This window comes from Tiliqua scincoides, chromosome 6 (genome assembly GCF_035046505.1).
Source record: "Tiliqua scincoides isolate rTilSci1 chromosome 6, rTilSci1.hap2, whole genome shotgun sequence".
Classification (NCBI taxonomy): Eukaryota; Metazoa; Chordata; class Lepidosauria; order Squamata; family Scincidae; genus Tiliqua; species Tiliqua scincoides.
In genome coordinates, this window is record NC_089826.1 from 24647189 (window position 1) to 24671117 (window position 23929).

General features: G+C 42.0%; 1 protein-coding gene across 1 annotated transcript in view; it reads left to right on the forward strand.

Annotated features, from left to right (window-relative positions):
• Positions 1 to 16894, forward strand: part of EGF (epidermal growth factor) — a 60822-nt gene extending 43928 nt beyond the window's left edge. Inside the window, exons 18-22 of the mRNA XM_066632341.1 lie at positions 2033 to 2174; positions 4912 to 5076; positions 11685 to 11790; positions 13289 to 13391; positions 14382 to 16894. Coding sequence (XP_066488438.1) covers positions 2033 to 2174; positions 4912 to 5076; positions 11685 to 11790; positions 13289 to 13391; positions 14382 to 14386 — 521 coding nt within the window. The 3' untranslated portion in view covers positions 14387 to 16894. The remainder of the gene's footprint in view (positions 1 to 2032; positions 2175 to 4911; positions 5077 to 11684; positions 11791 to 13288; positions 13392 to 14381) is intronic.
• Positions 16895 to 23929: the final 7035 nt, after the last annotated feature.

A 23929-nucleotide genomic window follows, 5' to 3' on the forward strand; every position in this document is an offset into this window, starting at 1 on the left:
AGCCTCCTGGCTTGCTGTTCCAGCACAAGATAGGATTGCACTGTAACTTCAATATGTAATAATAATATAAAAGAATTTCAGAAGGGCAGTGCTGTTCAAACCCATATAAGGTATAGCATGGAAGGCAATAACAGAAAAATTTGAAATTTTCTGTGGAGTTCAGCTCAGCAAAATATGATGATTTGTGTTAAAGTGTTTATATTCCTGATGTAAATTGGCCCATAGGGCCTTACATGCTAATACTAAATTTGCAAGCTACAAAAGGCAGTTGGCATTTATTATTCCCTCCTTTTAGGAACTTTCTCCACAATCGGATGTGCAGCATCAACAGCTCATCAATATGCAAAGCCCCTGGTTGTCAGTGCATGTTTTTTTCTCCTTTTGTTTGGCAGCTCTAATGGAAGGGGGAAATGGATGACCCAATAGTGATTTATTGGAAATCATTACTGTGCATATAAACGAAAGCTAGTATTGAGTCAGCTATAACACTCATCAAATAATTTGATGTTAGTTTAATAGTCATGAGATTCAGAGTGCAATCTGAGTACATTTAAAGCTGTGTTCATAATCAGATTCACTGATCCCTTATAGCTAGAATGTGAGGTCTGACTTTGAACCAGCAGTATACTGTTGAAGAGTTTTTTTCCCCCCTAGTCTAATATTGCAGTACACATGAGGACCAGAATGCTGGCGGTTTGTCATCCTGACTCTGTGCTGGTTACAGTGCAGATATACTGGTTTGCAAAAGCTTTGGCCACTCAGAAGTGGAATGCTAAATACTAAGCAATAAATGATCAGTTGTTTATTTCTTGTGCAGAATTTATACATCTGTCATCTAGGACACATTCTGTTTTGGGGGCATATTTCATTTTTTGCAAGTCTTCCCAAGAAATGTATTGTTGCTGGAAAATGCAATTCTTTTGACAGTCTTTCTTTGTGAAAAAGGGGGAGAGACGTTACCTTCTTCTGCCCTTCTGCCACTTGCATACTAAAAACAATTCATTTCTCAATACTTATCTGTGGAGAATCTGCACCCTACCTTCTGCATTAACCCTCTAGCTTTGCCTTTTGTTTACTTTCTGAATGTTTGTATCTTATACCTACTGCCTAGTGCATCCTTTTGTTAAGCTACTCTACCTCCAGATTCCCAGCCCAATCCTGAACTGCCCGGAGTGTTGGGCAGCCATGGTAGCAAAAACAGCTACCATGGCATGTAACATGAACCGGATAGCTGCCACTCCTCCTCAGGAAAAGAGGACAGTTGTTCCTTTCCACTTGGTAAAGGAAGTAGCCTCCACAATGGCTACTACTCGATTCTACTCGATTCTACAACTGCTCTGGAGCTGCCACAGAATCGGAAAGCTCAGGCCGTGGGGCTGGACATGGAGCTCAGGATCCGGTGGAGCTGAGCTTCACCAGTCCTGCCCTTCTCCTTCCCTGCTCCCTCCCTGGCTCGCCTCCTCCCCACCCTCTTGCCACCTCCTCCCACCTCCCCCTTCTCCGAAACGCCTCCTCCCACCTACCCCCCAGGTAGGTGCTGCCACCTACCTCTCTGCCACGTGGCGGTTTGGGTGTCCAATGAGTGGAGCAGCATCGGCTTTCCACCAGTGCTAGCCGAGCGCCAACTGGTGCTGGGCTAGCTGCAGCTCTGGGCTGGTGCTGAGGGCTCTCAACCATGTTTTACAGCATGTTTACAACAGTGTGCGCTGGTGGTAAACTGGCGTGCACTGTTTAGGATTTGGCTCTTAGTTTTCTATCTCTTGGGATGCACCTCTTCTTGCTCTTAGGTTTTGCATGAAATCCTTCTTCCATTTTAATTGGTGATTTTCTCTTCCCTCAAAGAAACTGTACTATATTCTGTGGCTTCCAGCTTCATTTCTCGAGCAAACAGAATGTTCGTGAGCATTCCATGGACACAACTATTCAACCAATCTTGGCCAAAAGTTTTTCCACAAAAATCCCACAATAATTTGCAGTATAAATTACTAATTTGCTGAAGCCAATGAAAACCATGTTGTGTATTATGTTTCAGAGTATGTCATGTCTTCTACCCCTGCAACCACTGATGAGTCCACTCTGTCTGCAGAAGATTATCCGGTTGGCTGCCCACCATCTTACTGTCTCCATGAGGGAGTTTGTGTTTATTTTTCAGATCTGCAAGCTTATGCATGCAAGTAAGTGCAGAGCTGTTTTGATATTTTTATGCATTACAGTGACCATTCCTTCGCAGCTAACAGTGAGACTATGAAAGTGTTTAATCATAAAGTTTTTTAAACTATAAATATATTTTTAACTATTTCTTAAAGCCAGTTTATATATTTGTTCTGTATATTTTTATACCGCTATTCCTCCAAAGAGCTCAGGGTGGTGTACGTGGTTCCTCTCCTCCTTTTGTCCTCACAACAACCCTTTGAGGTAGGTGAGGCTGAGAGTTTGTGACTGACCCAAGGTCACCCAGGAAGCATCATTGCTGATTTCCAGGGATTTAAACCTGGAATTTCCAGTTCTAAGTTCTACTCCCAAGCCACTACACTATCCTGGCTCTATGTATGCACTATATACTATACATTTATGTATATATACACTATACACTAGGCAAAAGTCATTTATTATATTATGGTCATATTGATATTTATGGTCCTCCTGGTCAGGAAATCCTAAATTCAGGTACTGAATGGTGCACAGCTTAGGAGTTCTCCTAGACCAGGGCTTTCTAAGCCCTGCCCAGGGGCTGAATCCAGGGTTTGGGAAAAACCCTCTGCTGTATGCGTAAAGCTTACCATTCTTCCTCCACGCTGCATTCATTCCCAGTAGATCTGGGCACCAGGATGCTCTAGGCAGTCGTGTCTGCCTGGACGTCATGTTGCACAGCCTTCTGGGATGCCTGGCAACAGATGCGACTGCCCAGAGCATCCTGGTGCCCCAATCTACTGGGAATGAATGCGGTGTGGAGGAAGAACAGTAAGCTCTGAAGTTGGCTTTTTTGAAGGACAACGGTCACGAATTTGGCGACCACTGTCCTAGACTCTCAGCTCTCTCTCGAGAACCAGGTGGCAGCAGTTGCTAGACGTACGTTCACTCAGCTTCAGCTGGTGTGCCAACTGGGACTATACAGGAGCCATTTGGATCTGGCTATGGTGATCCATGCTTTAGTAACTTCAAGACTGGACTACTGTAACGTGCTCTACATGGGTCTATCCTCTAAGATAGTTCAGAAACTGCAATTAGTGCAGAATGCAGTTGCTCAGGTGGTTTTGGGGGCTAGATGATATGAATCTGCTGGACCATTGCTTCAGCAGGTACACTGGCTGCCCATTCACTTTTGATTCCAATTCAAGGTGCTAGTTCTAATATTTAAGGTCCTCCATGATTTGGGTCCAGGCTAACTGAAAGACCCACTCCTTCCATACATTTCAGCCTGCCCTCTGAGGTCATCTGAAGACCTCTGTGCCACCTCTGTCCCAGGTGAGAGGAGTGGCAGCTTGGGGGCAAGCCTTCTCTGTAGTGATGACACAGCTATGGAATTCCCTTCCAGGGGAATTGAGGACCCTTTCCTTCCTCATGGTTTTTTGGCAAGGGCTCAAAACATACCTGTTTCGTCTGGCATTTGGTTGCTGGGTAGATATTGGCCCTCTGTGCCTCTGAAATACCGCTGTGACTTGACTGCCGCCCTGGACCTATTTGTTCTCCCAATGGCTCAATGTTAAGTTAAGTCTTGCTTTGTTTTTGTTTTTATGTTTCACTGTTTAATTTTAAAATAAATGTTTCTAATGCTTCTTATCTGTTATGATACTTCGTACTTTATTATGGAGCGTTGTAAGCCACCTTGGGCATTTGGTTCAGCCTTGGAAAGGCAGGATATAAATGTCTCAAATAAAATAAAAATTATCTGTAGTACTAGTATGCCTTATTTCCATTTGCTGAAAAGCAAGGAGTGCTGTTGAAACCTGTAAGCTTACATGTGGAATTCTGTAAGCACTCCATGTAAAATACTGTTCATACACAAATGAGAATTGAGAAGTGAGATACAAATTTTTCACGTGTCTGTTGTTTTCACAATTATGCAGTAGGTGGCAGTGTTTCCCCATTCATAACCAAGACATGCACATTACTCCACAACACCACTAGAGAAAAATTTATCCCCTCCCCCAACTGCTACCATGTAGATATACCTACATGATTTGCAGTTTACTTTGACAAGCGTGGTCATGTTGTGAAATGATTAGTATGACTTATGCAGAGTCAACATTATAGTTCAAAATATATGATCTGCATATATATGCTTCCTGATTGGTGGCACAGTCTTGTATCATAGCAGGAGTTTATCCTTCAGAGGTGCATGGTGCTACTACTAAATGAAAGGTGCGATGCGTCCATGGAGACAACTGAAACATATAGGAAAATCCTGTGCGTTTTTACTTGAAAGTAAGTGCTGCAGTACCCAGTAGGACAGGATTGCTGCCTTAACACGCTCTGTTTTCCCTAAAAGAAAATAAAAATATAATCTTCATTTTTATTCATAAAATAAAATAAATAAAATTTATTTATTCATAAAATAAATAAATAGAGATTATATTTTACATTAGACTTCTGTACATTGTAGTTTGAAATAACAGAGGAAGAACCGCACTAGTTCAGCAAGAGGGTTCTGAATGCTTTCCCAGGAGAAGAAAATGGGAAAAGTTGAACTACAGCCCTTCTTCTTGACATCTAGTTGTTTATTGACTTCTTGGTGTTGGGGGATTTTTTTTAAACATATGAAGATCATCCATGTGATCCTCCACCTACAAATTGTGACATTTGTTGTCTTCCTTAGTTAATATATTCAGATATAGGTACCTCTTCCTTGTTACCTCTTATCTTCCTTGGTACCTCTTCTGATACCTATATTTGCATTTGCTTTCGACCAAGCTGTGTGAAAGGCTACCTGGGAGAGCGCTGTCAGTTCAGTGACTTGGAGTGGTGGGAACAGCAACATGTGCAGCAAATCAAGAAACAGAACATTGCAACGGCTGTTTGCTTGACTCTCTTGATCCTTCTCCTCCTTCTTGGAGTTCCTGCCGTCTACTGCTACAGGTAGAACGATCTGGAAAGTATTTTGTCAATTAAGTTTTTGGTTCTGCTTATCATCATTTTTCCCCTTTGTTTTAATGCACTTAACATATTGCTTTTGTTTCAGTATGCGTAATTTCCATAATGCTTTTTTGGGCAGGTGGTGCATGGTTTGCCTTTGACAGCTTCCCCATTTTTTGGTTTTGTAGCAACAAGCACTTAAGTGAGTGTGCTTGGGAGCAGTTTCTAGTCAGCAAGTCCTCCAGATGTTTCCAAAAACATCAAGATGAGCTTTTCTTTGAATGTGACACATACATGCTATTTAGGTGATGAATAGCAACTCTGATCTCATCCTTGCAATATTTTGCTTTACCTTAGTATTGCAGGATCTGCGAATATCCTGTGCTTTTCACAGAATGAAGTGTTTGTGCCTGCATCAAGTGAGATTCTGAAGCAGGGGTGCCCAAGCTCCGGCCCTGGGGCCCCTTGCAGCCCTCAGGGCCTCTCAATGAGGCCCTCAGGGATAACCCCAGTCTCCAATGAGCCTCTGGCCCTCCAGAGATTTGTTGGAGCCCACACTGGCTCAGTGCAACTGCTCTCAGCATGAGGGCGACTGTTTGACTTCTCGCGTGAGCTGTGGGATGAGGGCTTCCTCCACTGCTTGTTGTTTCACATCTGTGATGCAGTAACAGCAGCAAAGGAAAGGCCAGCCTTGCTTTGTGCAAGGCCTTTTATAGGCCTTGAGCTATTGCAAGACATTTCATTCAATCATATAAGTACATCTTTAATATATTCATTTATGTAAACTTATATAAATTTATTCAAATTTTAAATGTAAATTAATTCTTCCCCCCCCCCCCCGGCCCCCAACACAGTCAGAGAGATGATGTGGCCCTCCTGCCAAAAATTTTGGACACCCCTGTTCTGGAGAAACTTGCTAGCTGATTTTTGCAAGCCTCTAGTCAGCATGTTAAGTCAACTTAAAAGAGCAGGTTCACAGCTTGGGAGCCTTGCACCTGGAAGCCCAGGTGTCTGCCATAACAGATTTTTTTTTTTTTGCCTAACTAAGGATGCAGTTGGTGCACCAGCCTTTCTTGGGTCAAACATACCTAACTATATTTGTTGATGCATTGATTGTATTTTGATTGGGTTACTGTAATGTACTGTATGTGAGAGTGCCCTTGAAGACAACTTAGAAATGTCAGCTAGTGCAAAAGGCTGCTGCAAGACTGCTGACTGGCACAAGGCGGATGGAGCATATCATTCCTATGTTGTTGCATCAGCTTTGGTTGCCAGTAGGTTTCTGAGTGTGGTTGAAGATACTGGTAAAGTCCTAGATGGCTTGAAGCCATGCAGAAAACTTGAAGGACCACCTCATCTCACATGAAATTGAGTATGCATTTTCTACCACTGATGGAAGTACATCTGTGTTGGCATGTGAAAAGGCTTTCTTTGTGATGTTGCCCACAGTTTGGAACTTCTTTCTGCAGGAGGCAAGGTCGATGCCTTCTCTCGCTTATTTCTGGAGCCACTTAATAACCCTTTACTACAGCAGGGCTTTTTGTCTTAGCTTCTGTTACTGGTTGCTTTATATGGTATTTGCTGCTGTCATTTGTTTTTTGATTTGATTCTGGTATTTTGTTCAGTTTATCTGGGGTGTTTGTGATTTTAGTTTACATTGTCTGTGGCTCCCCATTAGGGCTACAATCCTAAGCACTGTATAATGTGGCAGGTTTTTTTTTGCAAGGATTCAATGACTCCCCTGGTTGGTTTCTGTGGTTCCGCAAGGACCACTGCAGTTTGGGAACCACTGATTTAAGGTTTTGGGTTTTTCACTGTTTGTCACAGCATTCCATTGTAAACAAGAAGGTAGTACTTTTTTCTAATGTTATGCTCTGGTTGGAAAAATTTTATCAGTGACTTTATTTGAAACTGAGCAAGGGCTCAGTTACTGAATTCCCCTGCTCCTGCATGAGCTGAGCATAGTCCTTCAGCCTTCTCCTCTTCTATGTAAATAGTAGCAGAAGCTTTGGCATAGAATTGTTGACTGACAAGGGCAAAAATGACCTGGCAATGTTCTTGCACGGGGCTAGTTGCAAGAAAAGCAGGGGATAAGGCTGTTGCTTTTTGTCTCTACTGTTTTTAAATAATTTTTTTAATGTACTCTGGGTTCTGCCTACCAAATCTACAGCTCCCACCTCTTGTTCCACCTCTAGAGCTATGCTGAGCTCTACTACTATGCCTTGCCCAGCTGCCACATTTAAAAATTTATTTTAAATGTCAAGAGTTAGTTGAGCTATTTTAGCAGAAGACCCTCCTGAAAAAAATGCCCCTGTTCCTCTGACAAAAGACACACATACTGAAGCTAGAAGTATTTTTTTGCTGATGTCTCCTGACATCTTTTTTTCCTTTGGCTGCCTGGGTTTTGTGATTAAGATCTGGGCTGCAGCATGAGGTAGTGGTGTGTTTGACTCTTCCCCCCACATTGATTGCCTGCTGCAGATCCCCAGAGGCAGAACATGCTGTCCCAGCGCCTGGAGCAATGACGTCACAATGTCATATGACATTGTGTCACATGACATCATTTCCAGGTTCTCCCCAGAAGAGGGCGCTTGCTGCAGTGGCTTCATGCTCCCTGTTCTTTCTCCTATGAAGGAACAGAGGGCAGGAAGCCACCGGTGCCTCCTCCATAACTAGGGTGGAGCCAGGGGGCAGTCATGCTCCCCCCTTGGTGTAGCACCCAGAGCAGGTGCCCCCCAGGCTCTGCCCTAACTGCAGCTCTCCAGATCTTTTCACCACTTGAAGCTGTTTTTAGTTGTGGAAAGGAAACCCCCAGGCATTTATTGTGCCCGTCTGTTTTCCCTTCCATGGCTAAGAGCAGCTCTGATGAAAGACTTGACCTGTCTCCCTTAACACTGTGATCCCAGTCCAAATCAACATCTCTACAGCTATTTTTAGTAAACAAAATGTTGGGAGATCATGGCTCTCACATCACTTCTAGTTTGACCCTTACAAACTGGGTGCTGTGAATGGGGGTACAAGAAACCAAGGTCAGACTGAGCCCATGGGCCACCCAATGGGCCCACCCAATCCTAACAGATACAGTGTGCAGTGTTGAGACTATGGCTCTGGAAATACTGCTTACGTATATCTCATGTTCTGTGGTCCATTTTCTGAGCTCTGCATTTAAAGCTGTTTGTAGATTGTTCTAACTTTCACTACTTCCCAAAAGAGCTGAATAATAGATGTGGAACAAGCACATGGAATAGAGCTTCCTAATTTGGTTGGTGAACTTGCACTAAAGCTGTCATTTTAACGCTGCTTAAAATATTGCAAGTGTTTATGATTTGCACACCTTGAATTTGTACACTTTTTTTTCGGGTTGTTGCTACTGCTGCTACAGCCTGTTTTCATTAAAAAACAAAACTAAAAAGTCATTGTTTTGCCCTGATTTACTTTCCTCCCTTACCAAATGGTTTTGATCAATATAATTGTTTATCTTGAGAGCAAGTTTTCAATTATATGCTCGACTGGGTTTGTACGACAGCTATTAGTAGCATAACTAGATCAAAATGAAACCACTGATCTAAATCCCCTTTTAACTGGAGCCCAGAAACCAATATTTGGATTGGGATTGCTATTTCATTTTTATTCCTACATGGGCTGTATTTTAAGACATATTGATTAAGTTCCATGAGCAGGTCAGTAAAAGTCCTTCCCTCCATCCATAAAACATAAACTCATACTGCCCCTTAATGTGAGGGTTGCCGGAATAAAAGATGAGCAGCTGTGATAAGACTTTTATAAGGCCTCCTCTATCTATTTCTCTCTTCCGCAACTATGTTTACCCCTTAGGAACATTTATAACGTAGACTGTGGAAGGATAAAACTTTGCCTTCAATTGATAGGTAGAAACAGAATTTAATAAATAATTATGCTGGTGTAGCCCATTTGATGGTTCAAAGTGTTTTAGGGCCCAATCCTATCCAACTTTCCAGTGATGCTGCAGCCCTAAGGTAAGGGAACAAAAATTCCTTTACCTTGAGGGGGCCTCTGAGACTGGTCCCCCGCCATAGGATGCAGTACACACCCCACTGGCATTGCTGTTATCAGTGCTGAAAAGTTGGATAAGATTGAGTTTTCGCATACATTAACTCAGGCAGGGGGTTAAACTAGGTGACACTGTGGGTGCCTTTCAGCTCCTTGATTCTATGAATGTCGGTTCAAGCATGATGTGTTCACAAACAGTAATTTTCTAACAGCTGAATCCTATGCAACACCCCACAAGGCGATGTACCTGTGCCAACAGGCCCTTGCTGTGCTTGCTGCCTGAACAAATAATTGACTCAAGTCCAAGTGGACCCAGGATGACAGATCGATGACCATTAGGGAGGCCAGTAGAATATCAGTGGTGGTACTGCAGCTCAGTGGCATCACTAGGATTCGTGTCACCCGGTGCGGGAGGCCTGCGCATCACCCCATGTAGTGGGCGGGGCAATGCCCCGGGTGGTGGGCGTGGTGATGTACCATCACCCCACCCCCACTGGTTTTTTTGGCTGTACCTTTTGTTAGAACACAGATATTTCAGTGTGGTTTGTTTGATTGCATTCTGCATGAAATTACACATTGATTGATATATAACATGATGGGATTATTTCTCCAAATTCTGATTTTAGTGATTTTGAAAACTTGTAGAGTCTCTCACACACACATGCCGTGTCAACTTACTAACACCTTGTTGCAGCAGTTCTCAAACTTTTAGCACTGGGACCCACTTTTTAGAATGACAATCTGTCCAGGACCCATTGGAAGTGATGTTATGACCAGAAGTGACATCATCAAACAAATTGAAATAAATAATTATAAATAATTAAATTAAAATAAAAGAAATAATTAAATAAGGGGAAGCCAGTCCTGTTCCATCAAGTGAATCTACTCTGAAGTAAGTCCCATAGTGGTCAATGGGGCTTCCTCTCAGGAAAGTGTGGGTAGAATTGCAGCCTGTGAGCTCAAGCCTATGCATGTCTACTCTGCAGTAAGTCCCATAGTGGTCATTGGGGCTTCCTCTCATGAAAGTGTGGGTAGGACTGCAGCCTGTGAGCCCAATCCTATGCATGTCTACTCAGAAGTAAGTCCCATAGTGGTCAATGGAACTTACTCTGTAGTCCGCCGGCAATAACAACCCCCCAAAAAGAATCAGTGAGATTTCCAGCCCTCCCCAGTGCCCAGTTTAAAGTTCTTCTATTTCAGGCATATCCAGATAAAGACCCACCTGGCTTTGCAAGTGCAAAATAGAAACATGCCCCTTACCAGTTGAAGCCTCTTTTTTTGTTTCATTTTAGTGGGGGGGGGGGGGAGGCTGCCTTCTGAAGCATTTGTTGCACTCCAGCTCTATCGGATCGGGACCCTTCTTGTGGCCTCACATTCCCCTTTGCCTGGCCTGACCACCAGCCAAGGCACGTCTGCCTACTCACGAGTAAATGTGACCGTGAGGCTGCTTCGTTTTCCATAGGGCTGAATATACTCGCAGCTGGGAGGGAGGAACCTCCTTCTCAGGTGTTTTTTTGGGCTGCATTCATTGGATCAGGACCATTCTGACTTCCTTGGAGTCCTCTCAGCCTGCCCTTTCCGCCAAACTAAGGCAAGTTCGCCTACTCACGAGTAAGCGCGGCCACGTGGCTTTGTTTCGGGCTCAGACTCACAGCTGGGAGGGAGGGACATTCTCGGGTGTTTTTGGGGGGCTGCATTCATTGAATCGGGACCATTCTGGTGTCGTTGGATTCCTATTAGCTTGCCCTTTCCGATGGACTATGGCAAGTACGCATACTCATGAGTAAACGCGCGATACGGCTCACTTTCATTTTCCATAGGGCTCCATGCATTTTTTCCTTTCGGGTTATTGGCCATAACTTTTGAATGAAAGGAGCTATCTCAACTTGGTTTTTTGCTTTGCATTCCACTGGGAATTCCGCATCCAATGGTGTATGGCATGACACAATAGCTCCTAAAGCTGCAATTTTTGCACGTCACTCCCCCAGGGTGCATCACCCCCCCGGCACGTCACCCGGTGCGGCCCGCACCCTCCGCACCCTCCTAGCTATGCCACTGCTGCTGCTGATAACTGCTCCTTCCAGGCCCTGTTCCACCCGATCTCCTCCCTGTTCCTCTGCCTCCCTCCCACCCTCTGTGCTGACTTGCAGGTGCTGGGGGACATGGATGAACTGCCGCTGAACCACCACTGCCACTAGCTGCTTGCAGTGGTGGCCTGGCTCTGCTACATGGCAGCTTTTGCAACAGCTGTAAAGGACCTTATGCTGCTGGGACAGGGCCATAGGTCATGCAACCTGTACTGTCTTGCAGTTGAATGCAACTGGACTTTGACCCTATCATTACCCTTTCATAGTATAACCTCTTATAAGAATCTGTGCTACATGCTTATATCCAATTCACATGTGTTCAAAATACTTCCTTCCTGCCGTCTGGAAAGAGGATGGCAGGCCTCCTGGTTTCCACTCTTACAGCGATGAAACAAAGATCAGCTGCCCACCCCAGTGAGTGTCTGAGTCATGCTGTACGGCCAGTGTCTTTTCCTCTCAAGTGCATTTGAATTCTTCAGGCATTTTGTTTTACAGTAGACAACAGCGACTCCGTAAGAAGGATCCTTACGCAGGAGCAATAAAAGACATCAGCAGCAGCGCCGACAGTGAGAACATGAAGCCCCCAAGCAACAAGCCTCTGGTAATTCTAGATGAATGTGGCATGGTGAGAGAAGGAGGAAGGATCAAAGGGCATTAGCGATCCATGAGATTATCCATCAAACAATTCACATCTTAAATATATTAAATAACTGCTGGGGTCATCAAGTACTTTGCTATGGACCCTGATTCCTCTTACCTCATTGTTATGTTATCCTTCAAAGTTCACAGCTGCCTGAATGCATTGCAAGCAGGAGACAATGTTATTGTTAGCTCAGCCGCGCAACAGTTGGAGCAATGTGTTCTAAATTAAGGAATGCCAGTGTGATGACATGAGATATCAGTGACTGATTCTCACCGCAGAGTTGTAAATGGGGTTTGTTTCTTAGAGACCGTGGTTGTCCTGCAACCCGTTAGGCCTGTTTGCTCCCATTCATGTCAGGAGGCATCAGCGTGCCTAACTCAGTGCAGAATTGCAATCCAAGCAGGCTACCCAGGGGATGTTTGGATTGGAGGAGGCGAAATGCCTTTGTATCAGAAACAGCTTTGAATTTATTTGGGCAGCTGAGGATTGAAACAAAGAGAATGAGAAATGAACCGATGAGATCTCCTTATGTTACTCATTATCTTTTACATGGATACTTATATTATACCTCCCCCACTCCTGGTAAAATAAAGCTGTCTTAACATTATATTGTTTCAGCCAAGCACATTATGTTTGCTACTAGCATTTTTTTCTTTTCTTACTACATGAAAACATAATCTGTGAAGCCGTCTAGCCTGCCTACAGCATGCATGCATTGCTTAGAACGCATGCATTAGATGCGTGCATTAGAACGGCAACCACCTATTCATTCCAAGCTGTTTGTTATAACTGAATAAGTCTGCCCTTAGAACCAGTTGTTTCTACAGTTAATCCCAGCTACTAATATAATTTTCATTGAGGAAGGAGGTTAATTAAACATCTAAACAGTGGACTGAGTCAACAAAATCAGATCTAGCTTAATCTGCTGTGACATACTTTTCATTGTTGATGTTCCTCTCTGCATAGCTTCGACTGATGCAGGAAAGATCTGTTTCATGAAATTATCAGTAGCACTTGTTAAGAGTACAAAATCTTGGTCCCATCTGGTTCCATCCTAGGCTTATAGGAAGATGTTTGGATGTGCAAGAAACTGGAGAGGAAAAGGGAAAGTGTTTGTAATGGACTAATAGAATGTTTGAGTTGGGAAGTACTCTGAAGATCATCTAACCCAACTCCCTGGTCAGGGCAGGCTATACTCACTACTCACATTTAAGGTGTTTTTTTGTTTTTTTGTGTCCAAGCCTAGGAGTAAGTACTGAACATTAAAAAAAAATTTCTTTAGAATCAAACTAGAAAGACTAGAGGCAAACAATGAGCCCAAATCTTAAATAGATAAAATCTGGACTTTGTCTACGCAAGCAGAATTGAAATAAATATGAGCTTTGTCGCTCTCATTCATTTCAATAAAGCATTCTTACAATGTCTCATGGGAAATATGTCTGCTTTTATTTCATAGTTAATTGTTGTAATGGAATGTGGTGATCCCAACAGAGACAGAGCTATTGGAGTAACAGAAAATGAGAAGGAAGATCTTGGCTATTTCTGCATTTCCGAGTCCAGTAAGTAGGATTTTCTTTGGGGGCTTTATTCAGATCAAGCGTTAAGAGGAATAAGATACAGCTTTGAGGTCAGATTTTCATGTTATTTGAGAGGTGTGGTTGCTGCTACAATCTCAGCCTGTGAGTGGGATCATAACTTACTACATGTAAAGCTGTTTGTATGAGATGGGTCCAACATGAGTGGGTTTGGTTTCTGCCATATCAGTGAATGGTTTCACCAATGGGGTTAAAATAAACTCAACCCATTTGGGAGCCAATTTGGACAAACTATTTCTCCTTTGCTGGTCTCCACATTGTCTCATATTTTAATGGCCACTTAGGCAACATATGAATCAGCCCATCATAAGGGAGATTTCATGGCTTCTCAGTTTATAAAAATACATTTTTTATATTCCTTTCTTGAATCTTTGGATATCGCTTGATATGTTTCCTCCTAAGAACTATGCTGCAAATAATTGACTTCTAAAAAGAAGTGTTATTAATTGAAAACCAACTTTCTGATAGGGGGAAACAAGCTAAAGAGTTAATTTCTGTTTACCTCTTAAATATCTTGGGAAAAATTGTGTGGCAGCACACAATTAAAAACAATACTTATTGTAATAAATAAAAATACTGTAATAAAATAGTAAATTTTGCTAAGAAAATAAAAAAGAGAATTGAGGGGTCCAAAATAGATTTTTGAAATTAAATGCTCTGCATATACTCATTTTGAATCTCCAGAGTATTTTAATAAATTATGGCATAAAATCTTATTTGTTGCACTTGTAGCCTGGCTTTCTTCAAAGTACCAAGATAGTGCACCTTCTCTCATTTGTAGCAACCTCTTACGTGTTTGTGAGTTTCATGGCCAAATGAACATTTGTACCCAAATCTCCCTGGTCCATTCTATCATGCTGACATTTATGAATTCCTTTGTATCTATCTCTGGAGGCATCTGCACATGTCAGGATACAATTTGCTTTGAATAACTGTCTCTTTTTTGTTGTCCAGCCTGAGCTATCGAAACTTGGACCACCACTGTTGGCAAAGGAAGAAATAGAGCATGCTTCTCTCAACATTAGCTTTCAGATACCCCAAATCCCTAGTCATGTGCATCAGAGAATGACCTTCAGCTGCTTCAGTGGAATGCCCTGCCTAACTCCTGGAAAGTTATTCTGACCTCCCCCGCCCCCACCTCATGCAGCCAGTTAATGCAACTAGATTAAAAAGTTGTTCAACAAAGCCTAACATGGAACACTGAGGGCTCATTAGATAACTGAAATGTGTGATCTCTGGAAACATCATATAAAAGAGCATGTTAAAAACACCCCAAGCAAATGCTGTGCTGTCCACTCATACCATGCGTGCCCGGGGGCACTAGATGTGCCCTCCATGAATAGGCTAAAACATTTTTAATACTGCTTTGAAGCCAGCTGTGCTAACTTCAATGGAGAATTGATTGACAGATTGATTATCAATGGATAATTGATTGACAGAGAAGAATTAAGTACAGAAGAAGAAGTACAGAAGAATTCTTCACTGATGGCAATGACTCATTTGAATTATTATGTGAATTATTTTATGGTAACTATTTCCTGCATTTACACAATATGAAAAGAAAAATGTACCCTCAAGAGGATAAAACACTGAATAAAAGAAGGTTATAGAAAGAAGGCAAGGCCCTCCGAAATCTAATCTAGTGCTAATCCCATTTTAAATGGAAATTTAAACAGAAAGAGAAATAATTTCTAAGAAATTGATGAGAACTGGGATTACAACTGCAGTGACATCATCACTATGCTGGAGGCCATGTGACCTTCCCACCATGAATGGGGCCTATCTTGCTGCCCTCACGTTGAATTACTTAGCAAAAAGGTGGTAGTGGTGGTACCAGCACCACAGTCATGGTCCTCCAGGCTCTGCCGCTGGATCTGGAACCCCATGTCAGGCCACGTGGCCTGATTCTCCCTGATTCTGCGGCAGCTAAACAGCTGCCACAGAATCAAGTAGCCCCATTGTGGGGCTACTTCCCTTATCCAGGGGAAGGGGACAAAAGTTCCCTTCCTCCAAGAAGCCGCCAGGAAAGGGACAAAAATCCCCTTCCTCCAAGGAGCTGCCAGTGGCTTCCTCCAAGGAACCGTCAGTGGCTCAGGATCCCGTAGTAGCCATTGTGGCGCCGTGGGAGCCCTGCACTCCAGGCAGCTCAGGATTGGGTTGTTATTGAACATAAGAACATAAGAACAGCCCCACTGGATCAGGCCATAGGGCCATCTAGTCCAGCTTCCTGTATCTCACAGCGGGCCACCAAATGCCCCAGGGAGCACACCAGATAACAAGAGACCTGCAAGGCTTTCTGGGAATTGTAGTTAAGAACATAAGAACAGCCCCACTGGATCAGGCCATAGGCCCATCTAGTCCAGCTTCCTGTATCTCACAGCGGCCCACCAAATGCCCCAGGGAGCACACCAGATAACAAGAGACCTCATCCTGGTGCCCTCCCTTGCATCTGGCCTTCTGACATAATTGGTAGCTAGGTGGCCTACATATTGGTAGCTAGGTGGCCTACAGCAAAGTAAGTAAGGAAAATCTTTACTTACCTCTCCCTATAGAATGCAGCACATACTGCATGCAGCGCTGCTGCTAGACTAACCTAGTGGGAGATTGGATTGGGTCTTAAGTTATGTAGGAGCTGAAAATTCCAGAAAACCATATTTACTAAGGTCCAAACAGGCAACTTTGGTTTTGTACATTTGGTTTTGTACAATGCAAATTGCTGAGAGAGGGAAAAAAATAAGATCCACAGGGCTTTGTCAAATGGGAAAGACGTATCCAATCTCTTCAATGAAAACTCATTTTAAAATCTAGAAGCAAATCAATTTTGAAATTGATTTATTCTATAGAACTGATTTGCCTTGTTGTCTCCATAAAATCTATAAGATTGATTGTATAAAAATGGAGAGGATTTATTTTTATAGCTAATGGATAAGTAGTTCCCAATGATAATTTAACAAAAAATTAAAATTAACTAGGACATGGTATTTATTGTATATGGTGTTTCAGCTATTATGATTGCTGATTATTGAGATGGAATTATTTTATAATGCTGTTCATTTTATTCATTTTTATAAGGAGAGCACTGGTTAGTCAATTAATTGGTTACATTAATTGATTTAAAATTCTAATTGACAGAATTCTAATGCATCAGACAGCCTTTACGTTTTTTTTTTAAATTCTTAATTTAATTCTTAAATTCTTAATTTAAAAAAAAAAGCTTTTAAAATGTGATGACAGACGCTACCACACACAATCGACCTTTATTAGGCATAGAACTTAACAGTAGCCTGAGCAGCTTATACAAGAAGTTACGTTCAAGCAGGTCATCAAAACAGAAATAAATGTAGATTAAATGAGATTTCCGTCCATTTTACGTTTGGTTAAATCTCATATAAAAAATCCGCCATTGTATTCCCTGTTCCCAGGGAACAGTATTCCCTGTTCTAGGAAGATGCTTACTGTAATGATGTAGGAACAAATTTTTCTAAAAACAAAATATGATTCTTCTTCTGAAGCATTGATTTATTCATATGCAAATTTCATCAATTAAATGATTACTGAATCAACTAAAATTATTGTGATTGACTAAGATTTCTTTAATCCAGTGATACCTTAAGTTTCAACTACGTGAAATAACACTGTTCCAAAGAGTTCCATTCAGACAACCCAAATCAAATTTTGGATGTGTGCAGAGTTCTTTTTTCATTTTGTCACTTCATTCATTTTTATGACTAAATATTTCATTTGTTTAGTTATTGGTTAAAATAGTATTTGCTTCACTGTTGATTTATTGAAATTCTGTTTATTGGTCATCTTTGTTTTCATTAAGAGGAGTTGTGAATTTCACCTGGGACATTAACCCTTTCTTGTGACCGGAGTCATCCTCGCAATGCTGCAGAAGTGATGAAAAATTTGTTTCTTTTTTGACATTTGTCAACTAACTTTAAACGGTTATTGCTGATGGCAGAGCTGGGCTATGTTTTTCCTCACTATTACCTGGATTGGTTCATTGTCCCATGAAATGGTGAGTAGCACCATTTTGCACTAGCTACAGCTTTTGACTGGCTTCCTAGGGCAGTCCAATTGCACTAATCATTCCCTTAGATCACACAGGGATGACTAATGACAGACAGGACCTTCCCCTCCAGGAATGGATTCTACCAGCAAAATGCAACTGGGACATACAAGAAATGACTACTTTTGCAGTTAATAATTACACTAAAGTTAACTAGGAGAAGAATGTTACCAGTATTGTTGCTAGTAAAGTTTCTAGTAAAGTAAATGTTACCAGTATTGTTTCTAGAAACAGTTGTTTCTAGCTCAGGTTTCTGATTGAAATTAGCACTTCTAATGGAAGAACTGCTCTAGTGAAGTGCACAATTCCCCCCCCCCCAAGCTATATCTGAATCTGGGTGGTAGTTCTTCTGATATGCCACCCAGTTAGCTAAAAGTACCGTAAAAAAAAAAAAAAAAGTGCTGAGTGTGGATAAGTTCTTTAAACAGTTGCTTAGAATGACAGCTTCATTTCCAAAAAAATATGTACAACAGTACATTGACTTTTCAACATACTGAAGAGGAAAGGTTACCCTGAAATTTGGCAAATCAGTTCTTGGAATGTAAGGCACCAAGGAGCAGAGATTTAAAAAAAAAAAAAAAGTGCTGAGTGTGGATAAGTTCTTTAAACAGTTGCTTAGAATGACAGCTTCATTTCCAAAAAAATATGTACAACAGTACATTGACTTTTCAACATACTGAAGAGGAAAGGTTACCCTGAAATTTGGCAAATCAGTTCTTGGAATGTAAGGCACCAAGGAGCAGAGATTTAAAAAAAAAAAAAAAGTGCTGAGTGTGGATAAGTTCTTTAAACAGTTGCTTAGAATGACAGCTTCATTTCCAAAAAAATATGTACAACAGTACATTGACTTTTCAACATACTGAAGAGGAAAGGTTACCCTGAAATTTGGCAAATCAGTTCTTGGAATGTAAGGCACCAAGGAGCAGAGATTTAAAAAAAAAAAAAGTGCTGAGTGTGGATAAGTTCTTTAAACAGTTGCTTAGAATGACAGCTTCATTTCCAAAAAAATATGTACAACAGTACATTGACTTTTCAACATACTGAAGAGGAAAGGTTACCCTGAAATTTGGCAAATCAGTTCTTGGAATGTAAGGCACCAAGGAGCAGAGATTTAGAATGTGAGACTTTATTCTTTCCACATGTACTTGTAGAAAATGGATTTTAAGTTCCAAATGTTTCCATTGTAAGCCATCATTTTTTTTGCTCCTTCTAATGTTGATTTTGTTACTTCCTTTAATATCAGGTGTTTTTCAACAGATATAAAGGGTAAGCAGTCATGTTGGTCCCTTTGAAAAACATCCAAAAGCCAAAAGTGTGTTCTTTTGGGTGTTCTTTGGCAGGGCACTCAGCCCTGGAGTCTGAATTTATATATGAAGCAAAATCATTAATCACTTTCTAGAAGCAGCATTTCACAGTAGTCTACATACTTTAAATTTGCATAACCATTACGCTGGTTTTCCTACATATACTACTGTAGGGTTGGAAATATATGGTGTAGATAGTCATACCCAACTTCTGTGTTTGTTTATCCATAACCTTCTAGACATCAAGAACCCTATTGGTTCTTGCAGAAGAACTCTATTTCCCAATGGTACTATTGTGCACTATTGTCTGTCTGTCCTGTACAAGAAAATTGAGAGTTCTTGTACATGAGTAGTTCAGGGTGTTGAGCACCCCTGGACCACAACCATAATATCTGTTCATGTGGGTTGGTAGCAGGAGTGATCCTTATCAATCTGCTTGGGAAAACAGGCAATCTGATACTCCACTAGCAGGGTGGGAGTACGTGGAATTAAGTTGCTTTAGTTAAAGTCTTGTTAAAACTAAGTAAACAAAATTAGCTCAAATCCACATGCCTGGCTTCAAATGATCTGTGAATTGGGTTGCAATCCAACGAAATCCAGCTAATCTGCCTTAAGTGACTTGGACAGCATGCCTTTAGTTGGCAAAGGGGAAATATATCATAATGCCCAGTGAATTGCAAGCATGTCACATTCCCAATTATTTTAACCAAAGCTGGATAATGCATATGACTGTCATAGGTTTTCAGTGAGGTAGTAGAGCTGGAAATATATTTTCTGTCCTACAGGGTATTAACATGGTTGAGATGTGATAGGATTAGGAGACAATTGAGTTTTTTCCAGAATGTCTAGAAGATGAAACCACATAGCCTATACTGTTAAGACATAGTGATGGCATCACAGTTTTGTTTCACAGAAGTTTTAGAATGATAAGAATAGGGGGGAAAAACCACCTTGCAAGATCAATATTTCACTGCCCAAGTCCTGTATGTGTAAACTTTGGGGGTATGTTGCATGTAACCATAATGCAGCAGAAGTATGAATCCCCAATCCTCTGTATTCTGTAAATATGCATCAGATGTGATGGAAGGAACACAGGCCTCTTGCTTTCTGCATGCGGCATGCTGTCCACAGCCCATATGCAACCTTCAGTGGGGCCACTTTACAGATCAATTTCTCAAGGTCATAAAAAATAAATGTAAGCATTCTTGCAAGAGTCTGTTAGCATTTGTACCGCTGCATTATGCATGACTCTTACCCTCTAAAGGCATGGAGAAACTTCTTGAGGTTCCAGTTGGCTTTTTCCGTTTTATGTTGCAAAGAACTGACAAAAAAGATTCAAAGAGTGAATCTTCACTCTTCAGTGAAGGGATCAAAGAGAGAGATCTGGTCATTCTATCTGGTCTTTTCACACATGTCCCCCCTAAAGAGCTGCTTTGCTTGGATCTTTCCCAGTCACTTGGCTGGACCAGTATGATACATGACTTTCCGGAACATCACCTTCCCATGTCCAAAGGGCAGCTGCTGATCCCTCAGTCTAGACTGGGACCATGACAAAGGCAAAGGGTTAAAGTCCATTCCTCCCTAGTGACACTTTGCACTAGTAATTGCAATTTGGATGGAGATGTATAGCTCATGTCATTCTGGTTAGATTTTTGAGCCTTCTTCTCCATCCTTGCCAGAATGTTTGTAAAACTTGGCAAACCATTGACCAACTTTTTCCAGTGAGATGCCTTTTGAATTGTATCTTTTGCTATGATTTTATTTAAAATATTTACACCCTGCCTTGCCCCACCCAGTTGGAGGCATTCAAAGCAAAAAGTCAGAAAATATATTAAAATTAAAAAAAATATATATATATGGAAGATGATAAAATGAAACAACTGGCCAGTCAGAAATGTAGCAGAAGGGAGCTAGCCCAAATCATGAAAAGTGGACAGGAAAATGTTTGAATACAGCCAAAATGCATGTAGAGAGGGGGCCAACATAATGTTAGAAGGAGGGAGTTTCACCATCACAGAGAAAGCTCCCTTGCTTTCTGCCAAACCTACATCCCATAACAGTAGCACCTGCAGGAGAGCCTCTCCAGCTGGCCTTAGGGGAAAGGGAGATGTATGAAAGGGAGAAGGGAGATGTATTCAAGTATTCTTCAAGTATTTTAGTTCTTCAAGTATTCTCAGGCATAAAGGGCTTTAACGGTAATCACCTGCAGCTTGAACTGCCCTGGCAAGGAACTGGCAGCATGTGAAGCTGGTATAATAGTGGCATGACTGAATCAAACCACCTGACAGTGGTCACCACACATGCAACTGCATTCTGTACCAGCTGAAGTTTCCAAGTGACCTTCAAGGGCAGTCCCATGTAGAACGTGTTACAGTAGCCCAGTCCCAATATGATCAATGTATGGATAACTATAGTCAAGTCTGATGAACTTGGGTAAAGATGGCACACCAGCCTAAGTTGGGCAATGACCCTTGAGCCACTGTCACCACCTGGTTATCCAGAAATAATAATTAATAATTAATTAATAATTATGTTAATAATTAATTAATAAATAGTGCTGGATCTAGGAGTATTCCCCCCACCCCCACACACAGAGGAGTTTTGAGACTGGCTAGTAGTTCTCCAGTGTGGTGGTTTCAAGGGAGAACTTTTTTTTTTAACAAGGGCAGACAATTGCCAAGCTGGCTGGTACTCTACCCTCAGAGATGTGAGTGGTCACCTCAGTCACTCTCTATGTCCACTTGGCCAGTCCTCCTTGGGCAACCATTATTAGCCATAATGGACAAAATTCCAATTAGCACACGTACAGCCTCACACTTCCAAGAATCCTGTCCACATCCGCAGGCTGCATAAGATGAAAAAACTATAACTGTGAAAAGTGTTGCTTTGGGCACATCTGCTGAAACTGTCGACATGGAGTGCAAGTCATGATGGATGTGAGCAATTTTATCAGCAAGAAGCCTAGCAAATTGGTCTCAGCATGCCAGTTTTACACAACCAATGCTCCATTTTACAATTCCTCTCAGTTCCCTGAAACAGCATTGTCTCAAAATAGCATCCATCTGGCTGTGCACAGGTTTGGCACATTTATTATTTTTTAAATGACGTCTCACTTCCCTGCCTGCCATTTCATGACCAGTCTAGTAATCGTAAATGGAAAAGCACTCCATATACCAATGTGAATGTGTGTGTTTTAAATCAGTGGTTTCCAAACTATGGGTTGGAACCCACTGGTGGGTTGCAACCCAATTTTTGGTGGGTCCCATAGCAGCGAGTCATGGACTCTTCGCTCACAACAGGAGAGGAAACTGAACGCTTTCCACATGCGCTGCCTCTGACGCATCCTAGGCATCACCTGGCAGGACAAAGTTCCAAACAACACAGTCCTGGAATGAGCTGGAATCCCTAGCATGTATGCACTGTTGAAACAGAGACGCCTGCGTTGGCTTGGTCATGTCGTGAGAATGGATGATGGCCGGATCCCAAAGGATCTCCTCTATGGAGAACTCGTGCAAGGAAAGTGCCCTACAGGTAGACCACAGCTGTGATACAAGGACATCTGCAAGAGGGATCTGAAGGCCTTAGGAGTGGACCTCAGCAGATGGGAAACCCTGGCCTCTGAGCGGCCCGCTTGGAGGCAGGCTGTGCAGCATGGCCTTTCCCAGTTTGAAGAGACACTTGGCCGACAGTCTGAGGCAAAGAGGCAAAGAAGGAAGGCCCATAGCCAGGGAGACAGGCCAGGGACAGACTGCACTTGCTCCCAGTGTGGAAGGGATTGTCACTCCTGAATCGGCCTTTTCAGCCACACTAGACGCTGTGCCAGAACCACCATTCAGAGTGCGATACCATAGTCTTTCGAGACTGAAGGTTGCCAACACTTATGTGAACACCATAGCAGCTGAGCAGAGCCTCCAATGAAAATACAGGTGATGGAAACATCGGATAATGAATTGCCTCAAGCCTGAGGTTATTAAAAAATCATATAGCTGCTAATTGCCCTGCAAAGAGCTCGGTTTCCCGCAGTTTGCAAGCCTGTTTAAATATATAGAGAGAAATGTTTGAGGATCTTTTGGAGGGTTATTATTACTTGTAAATAAATAAATAATTTCTTTCGATGTCATGTAAAGCTAGGTGAGTCCCGATAGAGTGTTGTTTTAAAAAGTGTGTCCTGGTGCTGCTTGGGAACCACTGCTTTAAATGTATTTTACACCTATACCAAAAGCACTCCATGCTATACAAAAAGCACTCCACACATATATGTGGAGCACTTTTAGTATTGCACGGAGTGCTTATTGGTAGATATAAAAATTCATTAAAAATACCTGTGAACAATGCTTAGTGGGAACAAATGTAATGAATGAATGCTTAGTGGGAACAATAAGCTAGAAAAAAAAATTTGTAAGAATTACAACTGACACATACAAGTGCAATCATTTTAATGTTCAAAGGAAACAAGAAGGCAGGGGCTACCCTCTTGTTTCTTGCTACCACCAGAGGGAGCACATCCTTTCTTTATAAAATATGGCTGAACGGGATATCAATGTGGTCTTAAGTTTATATTGAACAATATCAGTTCCTCTCCAAAACCTGCATCCTTCCTCAGCATGCAAAAACACTCACAAGTAGGGGGAACTGTGTATTTTTTTTTTTTAGAAAGACGCTGTGCTTGTTGTAGCTAAATACAACAAAGACTCTGGTGGCACCTTAATATGCAGGTGTGCTGTTTAATGCCATGGTCCCAAAAACACATCAAGCCAGAAGGCCAGAAGAGTTTGTCTGAGGGCTCCCAGAATAATTTGATAATTCTTTGGGGCCTGAAACAAAGGACATGTTCAGCCCATTGTTCCCCTCAGGGCGTCCTTCCCGGTGGTATGATGGCTGCTTAATTATTTACACCTGCAGTACCTTAGCAACCTGGGAGGGATTCCTTTGAAACAACAACTGGCATTACCAATGCTAGAAGCTCAAGTGAGTTTTCAATTAGCCAAAGTGGTTCTTTGAGATGAGAAACCTTGTGTGTGTGCGTGTGCGAGAGAGAGAGAGAGAGAGAGAGAGAGAGAGAGAGAACACGGCCTCGGTGTTCTCAATGCACCACATAGTCCGGCTGGGAAAAGTGACAGTTTTAC